Below are 18439 nucleotides of genomic sequence, written 5' to 3' on the forward strand. Positions count from 1 at the left end.
CAGCGGAAGCCCCAGACTTGGCAGAGCAGACAAAATGGTGACATCTGACTTCCTGACCCAGAGAAGCCACAGGAAATAATACTGGGCCTCGTGTTAAGCCTCTAGGTTCTGGGGTAATTTGTTACGCAGCCATGGAACTGATGGATAGCTGCTACACTCCCGGCCCTTTTTATTCCTTCAGAGCGATCATCACAATCAGAAATGACCAGCTTCCTTTATGGGTTTCCTGGCATTTTATGTTGATTTCTATGAGAGCAAGCACCCTGTCTATTGTGTCCGGGGATACAGTACTGGCACGAAACACAGGACGATGCTGGTGTCCTACCACGCTACGCAAACACAGCCCCTGTGGCTGTGTTTGCATGCAAATGTGGCTGTTGAAGAGTGTCCCCAAAAATTCATGTCCACCTGAAACCTCAGACGTGACCTCATCTTGAAGTAGGATCTTTATAGATGTAACTGAGATGCGTATGAGACGAGGTCATCCTGATTCCCCAGGCAGGACCTAAGTCCAATGACAGGTGTCTTTTTAAGGAGAACACAGAAACACAGGGGAGGAGACAGGAGTGACACGGCCACAAGCCTCACGACACCTGGAGCCCTCAGAAGCTAGAAGAGGCAAGAGAGGATTCCCTCAAGAGCCTTCCAAGGGAGCACACCTGCCGACACCTTGATGGCTGGCTTCTGGTCGCCAGAACTTAGAAGATGACAAATTCCTGTGGTTTTAAGCCACAAGTTTGTGGTCAGTTACAGCAGTCCCAGGACACGACAAATGGGGACAATAAGATCCCCCACCTTCAGGTCATAGTGGGGAGAAAAGAGGCCAGAGGTAGATCGCTGAAGACAGGGCCTGGCACATCCTATATTCCCAACCAACTCTGTTGCTATCCTTTCCCCCACGGAAGGAAGCACGGTGAGTAAGAAATCAGAACAGAATTAGCACTTTATCTACCCAGCAACTTCATCCGTACTCACACTGCAAGGAAAAGAGAGGAACAAGCAAGTTACAAGAGCAGGGGTCAGCCCGGGAAGCCCCCAGGGGTAAGGCAGAGAGGCGGAGGAGGAGGCGGAGCTGATTCTCAAGCACCTGTCCAGGAGCTCTGAGCCCCAGCACAGCCCAGAAGAAAAAAGTGCCCTAGAGTTCACGGTCTTAGTTCAAAGCCTCCTTGACTGCCCACAAGCTGTGGGGGCTTGGGCAGACCCTGCCCTCCCTACAGGCCTCAGTTTCCTTACTTGGAATGTCCAAAGACTGGACCAAACGACCTCCAAGGTGTTCTCCAGCTCACCAAAATGTAGGTCCTGCCACTGCCCTATTTACAAACAGGAAGTGGGGCCCAGAGCAGACACCCAAACAATGCAATTCTCAGCCTAATACCTGTCAAGCATGTTAAGTGCCCAGCCAAGAAGAAGGGTTGAATAAGAGGGATCCGTTGTTCCTCTGCCCAGCAGGATCCTGCCTCTGCGCTTTGCACCTGCTCTTCCCTCTTCCTTTCCCCAGATCTTTGCAAGGTTGCTTCCTCTCATCTGCCTACTTGCACCGGAGGCCCTGCCCTGATCACCTTGGCTGAAGTCGCCACCAGTGATCCCTGCCCCACCCCCAACATGTTCAAGCCTTCTTGTAAATTTCGGATGTTTTATTATGTCCTCATTGCCTTTTTGATGATTCTTTTTTTTTTTTAAGATTTTATTTATTTATTTGATAGAGCGAGATCACAAGTAGGCAGAGAGGCAGGCAGAGAGAGAGGGGAGGAAGCAGGCTCCCTGCCGAGCAGAGAGCCCGATGCGGGGCTCGATCCCAGGACCCTGAGATCATGACCTGAGCCGAAGGCAGAGGCTTAACCCACTGAGCCACCCAGGCGCCCCTTTTTGATGATTCTTCTCTCTCACTAGACTGTGGGTTCCACTGGACAGGAGGAGTACTTAGACACATTCACAGCGTGTCACACTGAACATGGCGTCCCCTAACCCCAGATGGGATGTGGCACCAAGAGGTCCTCAGGGATGGAGAGAACAAATGACTTTCTCCAATGCAGACTAGCCAGAATCTGACCATCTCGGCAGCCCAGCCCGGGCCCCACCATGACTCAATGGGACCAGCACCGTAGTCAGTCTTCCTGGTCTCCTGGCTCTGCTCTGGGCCAGGCCCCACTCCCTGCACAGCAGAGTGAATGGTGGTCCCCAAAAGATATATCCAAGTCCCAGCCTCCAGAGCTTGTGAAAGTAACCATATGTGGGAAAAGGGTCTTTGTAGATCTTAATTAGTTGAGGATCTTAAAGAAATCATCTTGGACTTAAGATAAGCCCTAAAGCTAATGACAAATGTCCTTATAAGAGACAGAAGAGGAGCCTTCGGCTCAGGTCATGATCCCAGGGTCCTGGGATCGAGCCCTGCATCGGGCTCTCTGCTCAGCAGGGAGCCTGCTTCCCCCTCTCTCTCTGCCTGCCTCTCTGCCTACTTGTGATCTGTCTGTCAAATAAGTAAATAAAATCTTTAAAAGAAAAAAAAAGCGACAGAAGAGGAGACACAGACATGGAGAAGAAGGCCACGTGAAAACGGAGGCAGAGATCGGGGTAGAAGTAACTTCAAACCAAGGGACTGCCACGGAGCACCAGCCGCCACCGGAATACAGGAGACAGGCATGGGAGAGTCTCCCCCAGAGCCTCCAGAAAGATCCAGCACTGCCCACAGCCTGACTTCAGACTTCTGGCCTCTATAGCTATCGCAGAATTAAATTTGGATGTCTTAGGTCACCCAGTTCGTGCCACGGGAAGCGAGCACAGGCATACCTCGGAAATACTGTGGGTTTGGTTCCAGACCACCACGATACAGCAAACAGCACCACAAATCAAATCAAATGAATTTGTTTCCTACGGCATATGAAAGTTATGTTTACGCTATACTCTAATTTATTAAGTGTGTGGTAGATAGCATTACGTCTAAAAGACCAATGTATGTATCTTAATCAAAAAAATACTTCATTTAGGGATGCCTGGGTAGCTCAGTCGGCTAAGCACCTGCCTTCAGCTCACGTTGTGATCCCATGGTTCTGGGATCGAGTCCCACACTGGGCTCCCTGCTCCTCAGGGAGGCTGCTTCTCCCTCTGCCACTCTTTCTTACTCTCTCTTTCTCATGAATAAACAAATAAAATCTTTTCTTTTTTTTTTAGAGATTTTATTTATTTGACAAGGGAGGAAGGACAGAGGAAGGAGAAGCAGGCTCCCTGCTGAGCAGGGAGCCCGACATGGGACTCAATCCCAGGACCCCAGGACCACGACCAGAGCCCAAGGCAGTTACTTAATGAACTGAGCCACCCAGGTGCCCAACAAATAAAATCTTTTAAAAAAAATACTTTATTTAAGGGTGCCTGGGTGGCTCAGTGGGTTAAAGCCTCTGCCTTTGGCTCAGGTCATGATCTCAGGGTGCTGGGATTGAGCCTCATATCGGGCTCTCTGTTCAGGAGGGAGCCTGCTTCCTCCTCTCTCTCTGCCTGCCTCTCTTGCCTACTTGTGATCTCTGTCTCTGTCAAATAAATAAGTAAAATCTTTAAAAAAAAATACTTTATTTAGCTCCTTTCTTCAGCTAAAACATGCTGACCATCATCTGAGGCTTCGGCGAGTCATAATCACTGATTACAGATCACCGTAACCAAAATAATGATAATGAAACATGAGTTTGAAATATTGCAACAATTACCAAAATGTGAAAATGTGACAGAGACACAACATGAGCAAATGCTCACGTGAGAAGAAAGTGGTGCCAAGAGATGCGTGCAACACAGGATTGCCACAAACCTTTAATTTGTAAATAAAAATAAAAAATAAATAAACCAAAACAAAGCAAAAAGCCCCCCAATATCTGCAAAGCACCATAAAATGAGATATGCCTGTACACCATGCTTCATCTTCAATCCTTGTCTTACTTACTGTTCTCAGCCCAGCACCTCAAACAGGTGAGACCACGTTTCCGTTCCCACTGTCCAGCGACAAGTCCACTTTCGGCCTGGTTGCCCCAAACCCTCCCTGCTGAGCCACCTTCCTCCTCCTTGGTGAAAGCCAGTCTAACCATGCTGCTCTCCTGCTCAGAACCCTTCCCTGGGCACAAAACACTCCTCTGCTCAGTGTTCAAAACCCTGGAAATCGGGCTCTGTCTGGTGACCCCTTTGGCTCCTTGAACTCCCTGCGCATACACCGCCCTGCAGCACATCAACAACTTTCACAAAATCTCTGCAGCGTGAGACATAGCAGTCCCATGTTCCCTTTCTTCTACCCAGAGAAGCTGTCACTGGCATGTAATGGCTGGAACCACAGCAGCCAACATGAGACCATGAGGGTACCCAGCTGGAGACAAGAAACCTTTACAGCAAGGATGGCAGAGCATAAAGACAGAAGGAACCTGAGTCAATGACAACATACGGCACGATGAACTGACCGGCCCGAAGCCATCTCAGGTCAGAACTCCATGTTACAATCAGCTGTAAATGTTTCTAACTGCCAATGCCACTCCAAATTGGGATTCATGCTCCTTACACTCACAGGTGACTGAAGTAGGTGTGATCATTGCCTACATGGGGTTTACAATCTATGGAGAAGAGGGAGTTAATAACCAAGGAAACAGCAAAGAAAAACAATGGTAGTCTTTTTTTTTTTTAAGATTTTTCTTTTTTAATTTATTTGTTTGACAGAGAGAGATCGCAAGTAGGCAGAGAGGCAGGCAGAGAGAGAGGGGGAAGCAGGCTCCCTGCTGAGCAGAGAGCCCAATGCGGGGCTCGATCCCAGGAACCTGAGCCGAAGGCAGAGGCTTAACCCACTAAGCCACCCAGGCGCCCCAGCAATGGTAGTGTTATAATAAGTTTCCTAAAAAGGAAACAAACAGACTAATGTGATCAAGCATAACCAAGGAAGACATTATCCATGGGAATGGGGGAGGCCACTTTGAGGAAGCAACATTTGCACTGCATTTTAAAAGATGAGAAGGAGCCAGGAGTCGATAAAGCTCAGGGGGAAAGCATTCCAGGCAGACAGTACCGTGAATGCAAAGGCCAAGAGGCAGGAAGGAGAATGGCACGTTTCAAAGAGAGCCAAGGCCAGCGGGCTAGAGAGGAGTGATTAAAGCAGAGAGTGGGAAGAGACTGCACAGGGATGGGACTCTCTCCATGGCTCTGGATCGGTCCACTAATTAGAAGATCGGTCTCGGCATGTTAAAGTCACATGGGGGAAATGATAGCATTATTCATGTGTCGCTTTCAATAAGCAGATGATGGAAAGAACCCAATGTCCTGCAGTAGGGGAGGGGTGCGATGAGCAATGGTTGGTCCTTACAATGGAAGGCTGTGTAGCCGTTATGAGAATGGGGACCCAGCACAGGTGGATGAGGAAGGAGCTACAAGTGAGAAAAGGCATGGGTGATTTCATGCAAAGCTGGCAGATCAAATAGCCAGACACTGACTGAACACTGAGCTTCCCTGTCCCACTGCTGGACAAAATAGCCAGTAAAGGGACTTTTTTTTAAAGTGTGAACACAAAGACTAGGAAAATGGGAATGGAGACCAAATCTCCCCACTTTGGGAAGCTGGGGAGCAGTGATGACAGGTGGGGGTCCCTGGAAGTGGGAGAAAGCTGATGATCCCAGGGTCCCGGGCTCCAGTGTGGAATGGGTAGAAATGTATCTACGAAGCAACCTCCTGTATAAAATCAGGAAGTCACAGGGATGTGACATACAACAAGGTGACCATAGTTCATAATACAGATCTTCCTCCAGGCGCCTGAGAGGCTCAGTCAGTTAAGCCTCTTCCTTTGGCTCAGGTCATGATCCCAGGGTCCCGGGATCGAGCCCCATGTCAGGCTCCAGGCTCAATGCAGAGTCTGTCTCTCCCTCTGCTTCTCGCCCTGCTTGTGATCTCTCTCTCTCAAATAAATAAATAAAATCTTTTTAAAAAACCACACAGATCTTCCTCGACTTACAGTGGTGTTGCATCCCAATAAACCCATCATAAGTTGAAAATACCCTAAGTCAAAAATGCAGTTAATACATCTAACCGAACAAACATTACAGCTTAGTCTGGCCTATCTTAAATGTGCTCAAAACACTTACATCACCCCACAGCTGGGCAAAATAATCTAACACAGGGGCGCCTGGGTGGCTCAGTGGGTTAAGCCTCTACCTTCGGCTCAGGTCATGATCCCAGAGTCTTGGGATCAAGCCCCGAATCTGGCTCTCTGCTCAGCAGGGAGCCTGCTTCCTCCACCCCCTTCTGCCTGCCTCTCTGCCTACTTGTGATTTCTGTCAAATAAATAAATAAAATCTTTTAAAAAAAATAATCTAACACAAAGCCAATTTAATTAAGTGTTGAATATCTCACATAAGTTATTGAATACTGTACTAAAGTGAAAAATAGAACACTTGGGTGGGCCACTTACCCCCGTGATCGTATGGCTGACTGGGAGCTGAGGCTTAATGCCCAGCATCACGAGAGAGTCTCACACTGCCTGTTGGTAGTCTGGGAAAAGATCCAAATTCAAAACTCAAAGTGCAGTTTCTAATGAATGTGTATCACTTTCACGTCACTGTAGAGTGGACAAATTGTAAGTCAACCACTGAAAGCCAGGGATTGTCTGTACTGTAGTCCATATTGGAAAGTTGCTAAGAGATGAACCTGGGTGGCTCAGATCGTTAAGCATCTGCCTTCAGCTTGGTCATGATCCTGGGGTCCTGGGATCGAGCCCCACATGGGACTCCCTGCTCTGTGGGGAGGCTGTTTCTCTCTCTCCCTCTGCCTGCTACTCCCCCTGCTTGTGTGTGCTCTCTCTGTGTCAAATAAACAAATAAAAATCTTTAAAAAAATGAAGTTTATAAAAAATTAAAAATAAAATCTATTACTTTAAACAAATAATGATCACAAAAAGAAATTCCAAACGTGAGGGTATAAATCAAACATGAATAGAAAGGTTAGAAAGTATATTTGAAGGAATACCACAGAAAGTAGGATAATAAGAGATGGAGAAGAAAAAAGAAAAAGAAAATTAGAGAACCAGCCAAGAAGGCCCAACATTACATTTATTCAATAAATAGTTGTCAACCCAAATGCTGTTCCAGGTACTAACAGGAGTTCCAAGAAGAGCAAAGGAAATAAACATAAGTAAATCATCAATATCATTCAAGAAAACTTCATAGACCTGAAACCAACCAAAAGATCATACAAAGAATGGAAAGAGGGGCGCCTGGGTGGCTCTGTGGGTTAAAGCCTCTGCCTTCGGCTCAGGTCATGATCTCAGGGCCCTGGGATCAAGCCCCGCATCAGCTCTCTGCTCAGCAGGGAGCCTGCTTCCCCCACCCCCCCACTCTCTGCCTGCCTCTCTGCCTGCCTGTGATCTCTGTCTGTCCAATAAATAAAATCTTTAAAAAAAAAAAATGGAATTAGCCCACCATCTTGAAAAGATCCCACAAGCTTCCAGAAAGAAAAAAAAAAAAAATTCAGAAATTGGGAGGGTTTCTGACTTCTCAACAATAATCACGTGAGAAGAAATGTCTTCATTTTTGAAGGAAGATAATTTCCAACCTAGCAGTCTATCCCCAGACCATCAGTCAAGTGTGACGGTAGGAATTAAAATGTTTTCATATGTGAAGGGTCTCAAAAAATTAACTTCTCATCCATATTTCTCCAAAAGCTAATAAGGATGTGCTGCAACAGATCAAAGGAGTAAACCAAAGGAAAAAACCACCAGGGATCCAAGGAGCAGGGTATCCAACCCAAGACAGAAGTAATACCCGTTCTCGGGATGGTGGCTAGGATGTAGCCTAGATGATGGCTATGCACCAGGTGCAGAGGGCGACAAGCCTAGCCTGGGTAGTTTGAAGGCTAGAGAGAGACTTCTCCAAAAAGGTGAAACAAAGCTCATCTTATGCTATAAAAGTCATGAGAGAAGAGAGAGACAACTGTTGTCTAAGCTTGAAGTAATGATAAATACCAAGAAAACTAACAAATATAAAGGCAACCGATAACCTCAAAGAAAATACACAAAGGTTGTTAACAGAATAAAAAATGATCATAGTATACCAGACAGCTCAACTGAGTGAGAATACTATTACTGTCAAAACAATGTAGGGGTGCCTGGGTGGCTCAGTCGTTAAGCGGCTGCCTTCAACTCAGGTCACGATCCCAGGGTCCTGGGATCAAGCCCTGCATCGGGCTCCCTGCTCGGGGGGAAGCCTGCTTCTCCCTCTCCCACTCCCCCTGCTTGTGTTCCCTCTCCTGCTGTGTCTCTCTCTGTCAAATAAATTTTTAAAAAATGTAAACACCAATTACTGACCTGACCGAATTATGATAATGGATAATAGTCAACTCTCATTATTGACAGATTTCTTCACTGCAAATCTGCCTGCTCACTAAAATTCACTTGTAACCCCGAAATCAACATTCCCATTACTTTCACAGCCATTCGAGGACACACACAGAGTGGCAAATAAGTTGCACTGCCAATGTGCACATTCCCAGGTTAGGTCAAACGAGGCAACACTCGGCCTTCTTGATTCAGCTCATGCTGTAAACAAGCATCCTTTTGGTGATCTATTTAGCGCCACATTTTTTGCATTTTTGTCCGTTTTGCTGGCGATTTTGCTGTTTAAAAGGGCCTCCAGGCATAATGCTAAAGTGCTCTCTAGTGTTTCTAAGGGCAAGAAGGCTGGGATGTGCCTTACTTAGAAAGTTTTGTTCAGGTGTGAGTTATAATGCTGTTGGCCATAAGTTCACCAGTAATGAGTCAAGAATATACGTTTCGGGGCACCTGGGTGGCTCAGTGGGTTAAAGCCTCTGCCTTCAGCTCAGGTCATGATCCCAGGGTCCTGGGATCGAGCCCCGCATCGGGCTCTCTGCTCCGCAGGGAGCCTGCTTTCTCCTCTCTCTCTGCCTTTCTCTCTGCCTACTTGTGATCTGTCAAATAAATAAATAAAATCTTTAAAAAAAAAAAAAAAAGAATATACGTTTCTTTGGGGCGCCTGGGTGGCTCAGTGGGTTAAGCCTCTGCCTTTGGCTCAGGTCATGATTCAGGGTCCTGGGATCGAGCCCCACATAGGGCCCTCTGCTCAGCAGGGAGCCTGATTCCCTCTCTCTCTCTCTGACTGTCTCTCTGCCTACTTGTGATCTTTCTCTCTGTTAAATAAATAGAATCTAAAAAAAAATATATATATATATATATATATATATATATATATATATGTTTCTTTTAAAAGACTATGGTGCTGGGCGCCTGGGTGGCTCAGTGGGTTAAGCCTCTGCCTTCGGCTCAGGTCATGATCTCAGTGGTCCTGGGATCGAGCCCCACATCGGGCTCTCCACTCCCCTGGGAGCCTGCTTCCTCCTCTCTCTCTCTGCCTGTCTCTCTGCCTACTTGTGATCTCGCTCTGTCAAATAAATAAATAAAATATTTTTAAAAAATAAAATAAATAAAATAAAAGACTATGGCGCGGGGGGTGCGGGGATGGGGGGGCGGGGGCATCTGGGTGGCTCAGTCGTTAAGCATCTGCCTTTGGCTCAGGTCATGATCCCAGGGTCCTGGGATCGAGCCCCACATCGGCTCCCTGCTCGGTGGGGAGCCTGCTGCTCCTTCTGCTTGTGCTCTCTCTCTGTCAAATAAATCAATAAAATCTTTTTTAAAAAATAGATAAATAAAAAGACTATGGGGGTACCTGGCGGGCTCAGGCAGTAGAAAATGTAACTCTGAATCTTGGGATCATGAGTTCAAGCCCCACACTGGGCAAAGAGCTTGCTTTGAAAAAAAAAAAAAAAGGAATATATATAAAATGAAGTGTCTTTATTTTTTTTTAAGATTTTATACATTTATTTGACAGACAGAAATCACAAGTAGGCAGAGAGGCAGGCAGAGAGGGGGTGGGGAAGCAGGCTCCCAGCTGAGCCGAGAGCCCAATTCGGGGCTTGATCCCAGGACCCTGAGATCATGACCTGAGCCCAAGGCAGAGGCTTAACCCATTGAGCCACCCAGGCGCCCCACGAGGTGTCTCTAAATAGAACAAACATAAAACAAGGTTATGTATTGCTTGGTTGATAAAAATGCTGTGACCAAAGGTTTGCAGAACCCTAACCCTGTACTTGCCCTAGGAATGATGGTTCGGTATTTGTTAATCCAATGTTTGCAGTGACTTTATAAAACAAAATTACCGCAGATAATGAGAATCGACTGTAATAATATTGGGACAATGAAGGTATGGAAAAACATGTGTCTGTTGGGGAGCGGGGCGTACATGCATGTAGAGGGACAGGAAGAGCGTGAGGACAAGGGGGATAAAGGGGTGCCACATCCTTGTCTTCCGTGGAGGGAGACGACTGATCAAGTGTCCAAATGAAAAAATGCAGGTATCATCACATAACCCATTTAGAGACAGGGCGTTAAAGCCCAAAAGAGTCAGACAAGACGTTAAGAGTCATTCCAGGTAGGGAAGGAAGAGTGTGGGTGTGGCTGAAAGGTGGGGCACGCAGCTGCCCCTCGGGGCAGAAGGCTCAGAGGCTTTCATCTCAAAGCTTGCGTGACTTTAATAAGATTTAAAATTACAACTAAAAATGGAAAGAAAGCACCAGGTGAGAAATAGGATGGAGAACACGAGGGCATCTGTAGGCACGAAGAACAGGTGGGTCTGTGCAGATTTTTCTAAGTCTATCTTGGGAAAGTGGCAGAAGATGCCTCTGAGGAAGGAAACTGCAGGGCTGGGGGCAGCAGAGAGGACAACGTTCACTGTAAACCTCTCTCTAAAATTTGAATTGTGTGCCATGTGTTATATATTGACTATTACACAAAACAAGTAAACACAAAATATTAAAAGACGCCTGTCGGGACGCCTGGGTGGCTCAGTCGGTGAAGTGTCTGCCTTCGGCTCAGGTCATGATCCCAGGGTCCTCAGATCGAGTCCCATATCTAGGTCCTTGCTCAGCAGGGAGTCTGCTTCTCCCTCTGCCTGCCGCTCCCCCTGCCTGTGCACGGGCGCTCTCTCTCTCTCTCTCTGACAAATAAATAGATAAAATCTTTAAAAATTGAAATAAAATAAAACAAAATAAAAATAAATAAATAAATAAACCAAAATAAAATAAAACAAAAAACAAAAAAATAAATAAAAAAGAAAACAAAATAAAAAAGAAAAACAAAACAAAACACAAAAATTCACCCACCTCCCTGGTCAGATCCTGACCTCTCACCCATTCAACAGTGAACAGAGTAGCTAAGATGAGCAGCCTTGGCATTTATTGAGCATCTACTGTGTGCCAGGCACTGAGCAAACCTCATGGGCACCCTCCAAAGTAGGGTCCTAAGATTTCCACGTGAGAGGTGATGGGATGAGGTGGGTGCTCAGAGAGGTGAATTCACAGGTGCAAGGTCAGCCAGCAAGTCAAGACAGAATAGCCCAGAACCAGGCCCCAGCAGGGGGAGCCTGCTGCTCCTCCACAGGCTTGCACAAAGCATTAATAAAGTATTCACCACGTACATGGGGCAGGCCAAGTGCCCATGCTGCACGCAGGTGTTCAACGCATGTTTCCTGAAGAAGCGGTACCACACAACGACTATTTTTACAGAGGGAGGAAGTGAGACTCAGAGGGTACGACTCCTGGGGCCAGCAAGGGGCACAGCTGAGGTCCACAGCTCCACACGCTGGCTCTGGCCACCCAGCCCTCAACCATCCAACCCACACAGCCGCCAAGCACCCGCCCCCCCACCCCCGACCAGCTGATGGCAGCCAGCACGAACGCATCTGAGTGCCTAATGGGTACCCAGCTCTCCTCTGAGAGTTTGCCATGAATAAACTTGACAGAGCACCCCAAGAACCCCAGGAGCTGGCACTACTTCTATAGCCATGGGGAAAGGACCACCAGCAAGGCTGGGAACCAGCGCAAGCAGCTCCAGCCAAGAAGCGCCCCCGCAGCCCCCATCCATAGGTGACACTCCAGGAAACAGGCACTGAGGCCAGAGCTAGTGATGATCAGGGTACGTGAGCACTCAGGGCGAGGCCCAGCCCTTACCACCTGTCTGGTCCTGCCCTCGCCCCCATTTTCTCTGGGGCATGCCCACGTGGGCAGGCAGTGGACTCCAGTGCTCTTAGCTCCAGCCACTTGCCTGGGCTGCCCCACCTGGCAGCAGCCCAAGCCACCCCTACCCGGAGACAAAGAAGCCACTGTCCACCTCTGAGCCCTTCCCGAGACCTCTTCTCACCCTTCTATTCCTTCTGCCCCCTCATGTTTTCACCCCGAGCCCCAGAGCACCAGAACAGAAAGAAACCAACTCGATAAACAAGTTCAGATTTCAGGCCACAAATACGGGTCATGGGATGAGGTGGGAGAAGATCCCCGGGTCTCAATGCAGGCCCCCCACCACCCCCAGCACGGCACAGTAGCTAAGAACATGGACCCCAGTGCCCTAAGTCCTCCTTGGCTGTGCATTCTAGGTCAATGACCTCATCTCTCTGTGCCTTGGTACACCAGCCTGTAAAGTGAGGTTAGTAAGCATTCCTTCTTTCTAGGACTGTGATCCTGGTCCCTAGAGAGGGCTACTCAAGCTGCGTTAGTTAGCTATTGCTGTGTAACAAAACCTCCACAATTACCAGTTGGAAACATTTTTTATCTCCCAGTTTCTGAGGGTCAGGAAGCCAGGAGGGGCTTAGCTGTGTGGTTCTGGCTGCAGGTGTCTTGTGAGGCTGCAGTCAACGTGCTGGCTGGGGCTGGAGTCATCTCAAGGTTTCACTGGGACAGAATCTACTTCCAAGTTCACTCACATGGGCTGCCTCACATTAGGGCAGCCAGCTTTTCCTGGAGGGACGATCCGAGAGAGTACTGCTGATGGAAGCCACATTCTTTTTTTTTTTTTTTTTAAGATTTTATTTATTTATTTATTTGACAGACAGAGATCACAAGTAGGCAGAGAGGCAGGCAGAGAGAGGGGGGGAAGCAGGCTCCCCGCTGAGCAGAGAGCCCGACATGGGGCTCGATTCCAGGACCCTGGGGTCACGACCTGGGCCGAAGGCAGAGGCTTTAACCCACTGAGCCACCCAAGCGCCCCGCCACATTCTTTTTTATTGCTAATCTTGGGTATAATATCCTAGTACTTTTGCTGTATTCTATCCATGGCAAGCAAGTCACTAGATCCAGCCCACACTCAAAGCATGGGGGGGGAATCATATGAAAGTGAAGACCAGGCGGTTGGGCCATCTTTGAGGCTGTCTCCTACAGAAAAGTGTGTCAAGCCCAAGGTCAGGGAGTTGTAGTCGGCCCAGCTCTTACTCCATCCCTGAGGGAACACAGCCAGGCACAGATACTCAGGATCAGTGAGGCACAGCTGGGGCCTGAACAAGCCCACAGTAGCCAGGGAAGGGCTGCCAGCCAACACACACAGCCCCTGTTCCTGCCATGTGCCACCTTATATGGAACCCAGGTCCAAGGTGGCATGAAGACCCCACACAGCTTCCCTTGTGCCCCCACAGGGCCCCCAGCCTGGCTGGGAGAAAGAGACTCAAGAATTAAAAGGCAAGAAATCAGACACATAAGAGAATTACCAATGATGGGGCGCCTGAGTGGCTCAGTTAGTTAAGCGGCTGCCTTCCGCTCAGGTCCTCATCTCGAAGTCCTGGGATCGAGCCCCACACTGGGCTCCCTGCTCGGCGGGGAGTCTGCTCCTCCCTCTGCCTCTGCCTCTCCCCCTGCTCAAGCTCTCTCTCTCTCAGATAAATAAAATCTTTTTTTTGGAAAGCATTTAAAAACAGATAATTACAAATGACAGATGCCACTAGTGGCACCAAGTCAAGCTTTGGAGCCATGCTGCCTAGGTTCTAATCCTGTCCCCACTACTTGCCCCCTGTGTGACCCTGGGCAAGGGACCAGATGATGTTGTGCCTCAGTTTGCTCATCAGTTAGATGGGGACAAGAGAGTACCCACATCACAGGGTTGCTGGGAGGGTTTAAAGAAGTCATGTTTAGCCTTGGCATGGAGGAAGTACTCCGCAAATGTTGGCCATTCTGCCAAAAAGCCAACAAGGTGGGAGGGCATACAGGGACACAGTGTCAGGAGAGGGCTCTTGGGGTGACATTCAAGCCACGGCGTGATGAAAAGGAAGAACAGAGAAAGATTGATCCAGGCAGAGACAGCAGCAACCACAAAGGCCCGGAGGCTGCACATGTTGAGGGGAGCAAGAAGGCCAGTGTAGCAACATCACAAAGCATCACCACGCAAAAGGAGGCTCGGCGTGTTCCAGGCAGAGGGGGAACATCCTGAGCCTGACAAGGCATGCTGATGTGAGGGTCAGGTGAATCTATGAAGATGGTAAGTGGCGAGTGGGCAGATCCCAGTGTAGGTCAGAGAACCTAGTGTCCAGCTGGAGGTTGAGTCTTTCTCCTGCAGAGGATGGGGGTTGTGGAGGATGTGTGAACAGAGAGCACGGTCAAATCTGGTCAGAAAGACCAAAGGCAGAGGCAGGGGCCAGGGCATGGAGAGAAAAGGACGAGTTCTAGAAGGTTCAGAACCAGTCAATTGGCAGTGGAACTTTCCCCAACTCACCCCATCCCTGCTGCTCACAGAGCCTGTTTCTTTACCCTTACAATGGGTTAGTTCCCCCACCTCACCTGAGAGGATCAGCCCGGCAGACCCACAGCAGGTGCTCAGGCATTCCCATGTGGGGGTTGTTATTAAGATTTGTTCCGATGGGAACCCCGAGCAACACCTATTTCACCCCAGGAGTACCCCCAAAAGCTTCTTCAAGCATGCCCCTTGGAGACACCCCAGAGACCTTCTTCCAAGGAAACCGGCATAGGACACCAAAATCCCCTCGTGAGAGATCATGATCTCTGGAGATCCCCAAACAAGTCTTGGAATACGCAGCAATGTCTCCACAAACTCTGAACCCCTCAAGTCCTGTACAGATCCCAAACTTTCAAAGAGCACCCCGGGCCACAGAGAAACCGGTAAATGGCCCCCAGGAGACACACACCCTTCAGAAACCTAAAAGTCTCTTACAGAGGTCTCAAGAAGCCCCTTCATCCCTCACCCACCGAGAAAGCCCTAAAAAACTCCAAAGTGTCTTTGCAGCCCTCAAAGACCACCGGTCGCCACAGTGGGCCCCTAGGGACCTACGAGAATCCCTGAAGAGCCCCTAGAAGCCTCTCACCGTCACCAAGTCCCCACAGAGACCCCCAAATAACCAAGCCTCCCAATCAGCCCCAGCTCTCTGGAACCCCTACCAGCTGCCCAGAGATCCCCAAGTTATCGCCCAGCCCCCTGAGGTCTCCCAAACAGCCTCTAGAATCTTGAAACTTAACTCTCTCCCTCCAGAGACCCTCTAGCTGTCCCCTCCAGTTCCCCTCAGAGACCCCCAATCTGTCATTCTTTCAGGTTCCGGCCCCGCCCCTAGCCCCGCCCTCATCTAAGCCTCGCCCCCAGTCTCCAAAACCCCTCTCCCCAAGCCCTCAGAGCCCCCGACTCCGTCCCTGCAACACCCCCGCTCTGATCACCCCCCAAGACGCGCAGCTGGTCCGGGGCCAGGCCCCGACTGCACTCACAAGAGGTCCCGCCTTGCGGTCTTGCAGACGATGCGCAGGAAACGCCAGCCGCCACCGCCCACGTACACGCCGAGCGCCGCCGCTGCGCTCCAGGTCCACGGCAGCCCCAACAGCCACAGCAGCACGAGCGAGACCACGGAGGCCGAGCCTGCACCGGGAGCTTGCATCCTGGGGAGGCGGAGAGCTCTCAGGCCGCGGACGGCTGGGGCCCCGCCCCCAGGATGAGCTCCGCCCCCAGCCCCCGGCTCCGCCTCCTCGGGAAGCCCAGGCCACCCCCTTCGAGCCCCACCCTCATGCCTGAAATTGGCCGGGTCCCGACAGACTCCGCCCCCGGATCAAGGCTCCGCCCCGTCCCATGCTGGGCTCAGGCCTCCCTCCTCCTCTTAGCCCGGCTCAAGCTTCTTTGCCAGTTCTTAGCACAGGCCACGCCCTCAGACGCAGCTCTTAGACTCCGCCAGTCACTGTCAAGCCCTACCCCACGTCTTGACCTAGCGGCTGGGCTCTGAACCCAAGCTCCAGCCTCACGACTTGGCCCCAAACCTGGGCTCCACCTCGTGCCTACCACAGACACAGGCCCTTCCCAGACACTTGATCAGCCTTCCTCCATTGCCGTGATCTAGCGCCATCCTCGGTTACAGGATCCACCCCAGTTCCCACAGGTCCGGGGCTATCCTCCAAGACCCGCTTCTATCTCTACTCCGCCACTCATTGGGCCCCGCCCCCAGATTGGCCTGTGGTCCCGCCCACAATCCACGCCCCACCCACTCCCAATTAGGCTCCCCCCCCCGACCCGCCTCTAGCCTAGGCCCAGGTTCCATCCCTGGCCACTGGCCCCGCCCTCGGGCTTTGGCCCAATCGTCACCCTCTGGACCTCCCTCTGGCCCACCTAGAGCCCTAGGCCCCTCCCCATCTGCCAGCCCAGGCCCGCCCCAAGGCTATCTTCCGACCTGTCCTGCTCCGAGCTCCGCAGCCGCTTTGCCAAGGCCCGCCCCTTTCGGGAGGCCACGACCATAGAGAGGGGCCCCAGGCCAGAGAGACGACGGCCAACGAGACCGGGGCTAGAACGGCCCAGAAAGGGCGGCCGCTGTCTTGGAGACACCCAAACTGCTCCCCCCTCCAGCCCCCGAGCGGCGTTTAGAAAACACGTGCTCCCGCACCCTAGGGGCGTGGCTCAGGGCTGAGCACTAGATGGCGAACGGATTCCTAGCCCGGGGGACCAGAAAGTCCCGGTTCACACCCAGGGCCTGTGTGTACTGGGTTCTCGCCCCGTTTGTCCTAAGTCTAGGCTGCGACGCCTCTTGGGTCTTACACATTCCAGGGATCCGGAGAGTCCTAAACTCACAGTCTAGGAGCCTCAGGAGGTTCTAAATCCAAACCCCACCTCAGTCTTAATTATACATTTCAAGGACTCAACTAATCCCCAATCCATAACGCAAAATCTTGTCAGTTAAATCTCAGTGTAACACCCCAGGAGCCCAGGGACGACAAAAGCTACACGCCAGGTTCCCACCCGCCACACCCGAAGTCCTAAATGCCCACCCAGAGACCCAAAAGCCCTCCTGATCAGGCATGGGCCAGCGCTGGCCTGGCTGCCCACCACCCGGGACCCTGGCTGACCTGGAGCAGTTCACAGACCCTCAATCTTCGCCGCTTCCTCGTGGGTTCCCAGAAGCTGAGGCAGGGACGATGAGGCCAAGACAGAGGACTCCAAACCTAGACTGAGAGTGTGGGCCCTCCGGAACCACTATTTCTGCAGACTCCTGGGCCCGGCTCTGCCTGTGCTGTGCCCATGCAGGCCACCGCCTTGGATCCCTCCCTCCAAGCTCCCCCTCCTTTGCCCCTCTGCCCACCCCACCCCAGCTTGTTTTCTGCCTTGCTTTGGCCGACCTTCTCAGCGCTCTCCTTGGGAGGCGGCCAGGGCCTGCTTCCAGCACCATTTGGAGGACAGGGCTGGGCAGGCTCCCACCCCTCCCACATGCTACCATTGGTCCCTGTAGTTGCCCAGGGTTGGTGGAATGGGGGGCAAGGGGGCAGATCTGGAGGACAGGCCCAGAGCCAGCCACTGGATGGCTACTTTCTTGGCCAGGGATCAGCAGAGTCAGCAATGACGGGTAAGCACAGCTGCGCTCTTATCTTGTCAGGTAGCACTGTTGTGCTCACCCCATTTTACAGGTAAAGAAACCGAGGACTGGAGCTGTCACACGAGCTAGAGCTGAAATTCACTCATTTACAAATGTGGGCTGGAGGCTTGCTCTCCCACCTTCCCCCACTTCCCCCCCCCTTCCTCCCTAAACTTCTCCCCCTCCTCCCTCTGACCCGGATTCCTCCATTCTTCCCCACTTCCTCCCCCTCCTCCTTCTCTTCTCATCCCCGCCTTCAGCTTTCTTCCTCCCCTCCCCCTTTCCCCCACTTTCCCCTTTCTTTGCCCCTCCCCCACCTACTTCCTTCCCCTTCTCTTCTGCTTTATCCCTCCTCCTCTCCACCCCTCCTCTTACCCCCACCCCTGCCCTCCTGGCTTCCCTCCTCCTCTCCGTTTCTTCCTCTTCTCCCTTCCTCCTCCTCCCCCCTCCCCCCTTCCTTCCCTCCCCCCTTCTCCATCCTACCAAGTTTACTGAGACCTCACTAAATAGTGCCCATGAACTCTGAGAAACAAACTGAAGGTTTTGGAGGGGAAGGGGTTGGGAGGTTGGGTGAGCCTGGTGGTGGATATTAAGGAGGGGATGTATTGCATGGAGCACTGGGTGTGGTGCATAAACAATGAATTTTGGAACACTGAGAAGAAATATTTTTAAAATGTAAAATAAATAAATAAATAGTGCCCATGACCATCACTCTCCAGTTCTGCCCACAACTCTTCAAGATACTGTTACGGGTCCTCAGTCTGAAATCCCCAATT

At 50.7% G+C, this 18439-nt stretch overlaps 1 protein-coding gene across 4 annotated transcripts in view; it reads right to left on the reverse strand.

Annotated features, from left to right (window-relative positions):
* Window positions 1-17486, reverse strand: part of SLC27A1 (solute carrier family 27 member 1) — a 33985-nt gene extending 16499 nt beyond the window's left edge. For 2 of the 4 annotated variants that reach the window (XM_080805364.1, XM_080805363.1), the window contains exons 1-2: window positions 17431-17486; window positions 15544-15711 (exon numbers count right to left, since the gene is read on the reverse strand). In XM_080805364.1, the coding sequence (XP_080661490.1) occupies window positions 15544-15711; window positions 17431-17480 (218 nt within the window). In that variant the 5' untranslated portion in view covers window positions 17481-17486. Of the gene's footprint in view, window positions 1-15543; window positions 15712-17160; window positions 17387-17430 lie in introns of those variants that run through there. The other 2 variants (XM_080805366.1, XM_080805365.1) reach the window with 2 other exon arrangements.
* Window positions 17487-18439: the final 953 nt, after the last annotated feature.

This window comes from Martes martes (genome assembly GCF_963455335.1).
Source record: "Martes martes genome assembly, chromosome: 1".
NCBI lineage: Eukaryota > Metazoa > Chordata > Mammalia > Carnivora > Mustelidae > Martes > Martes martes.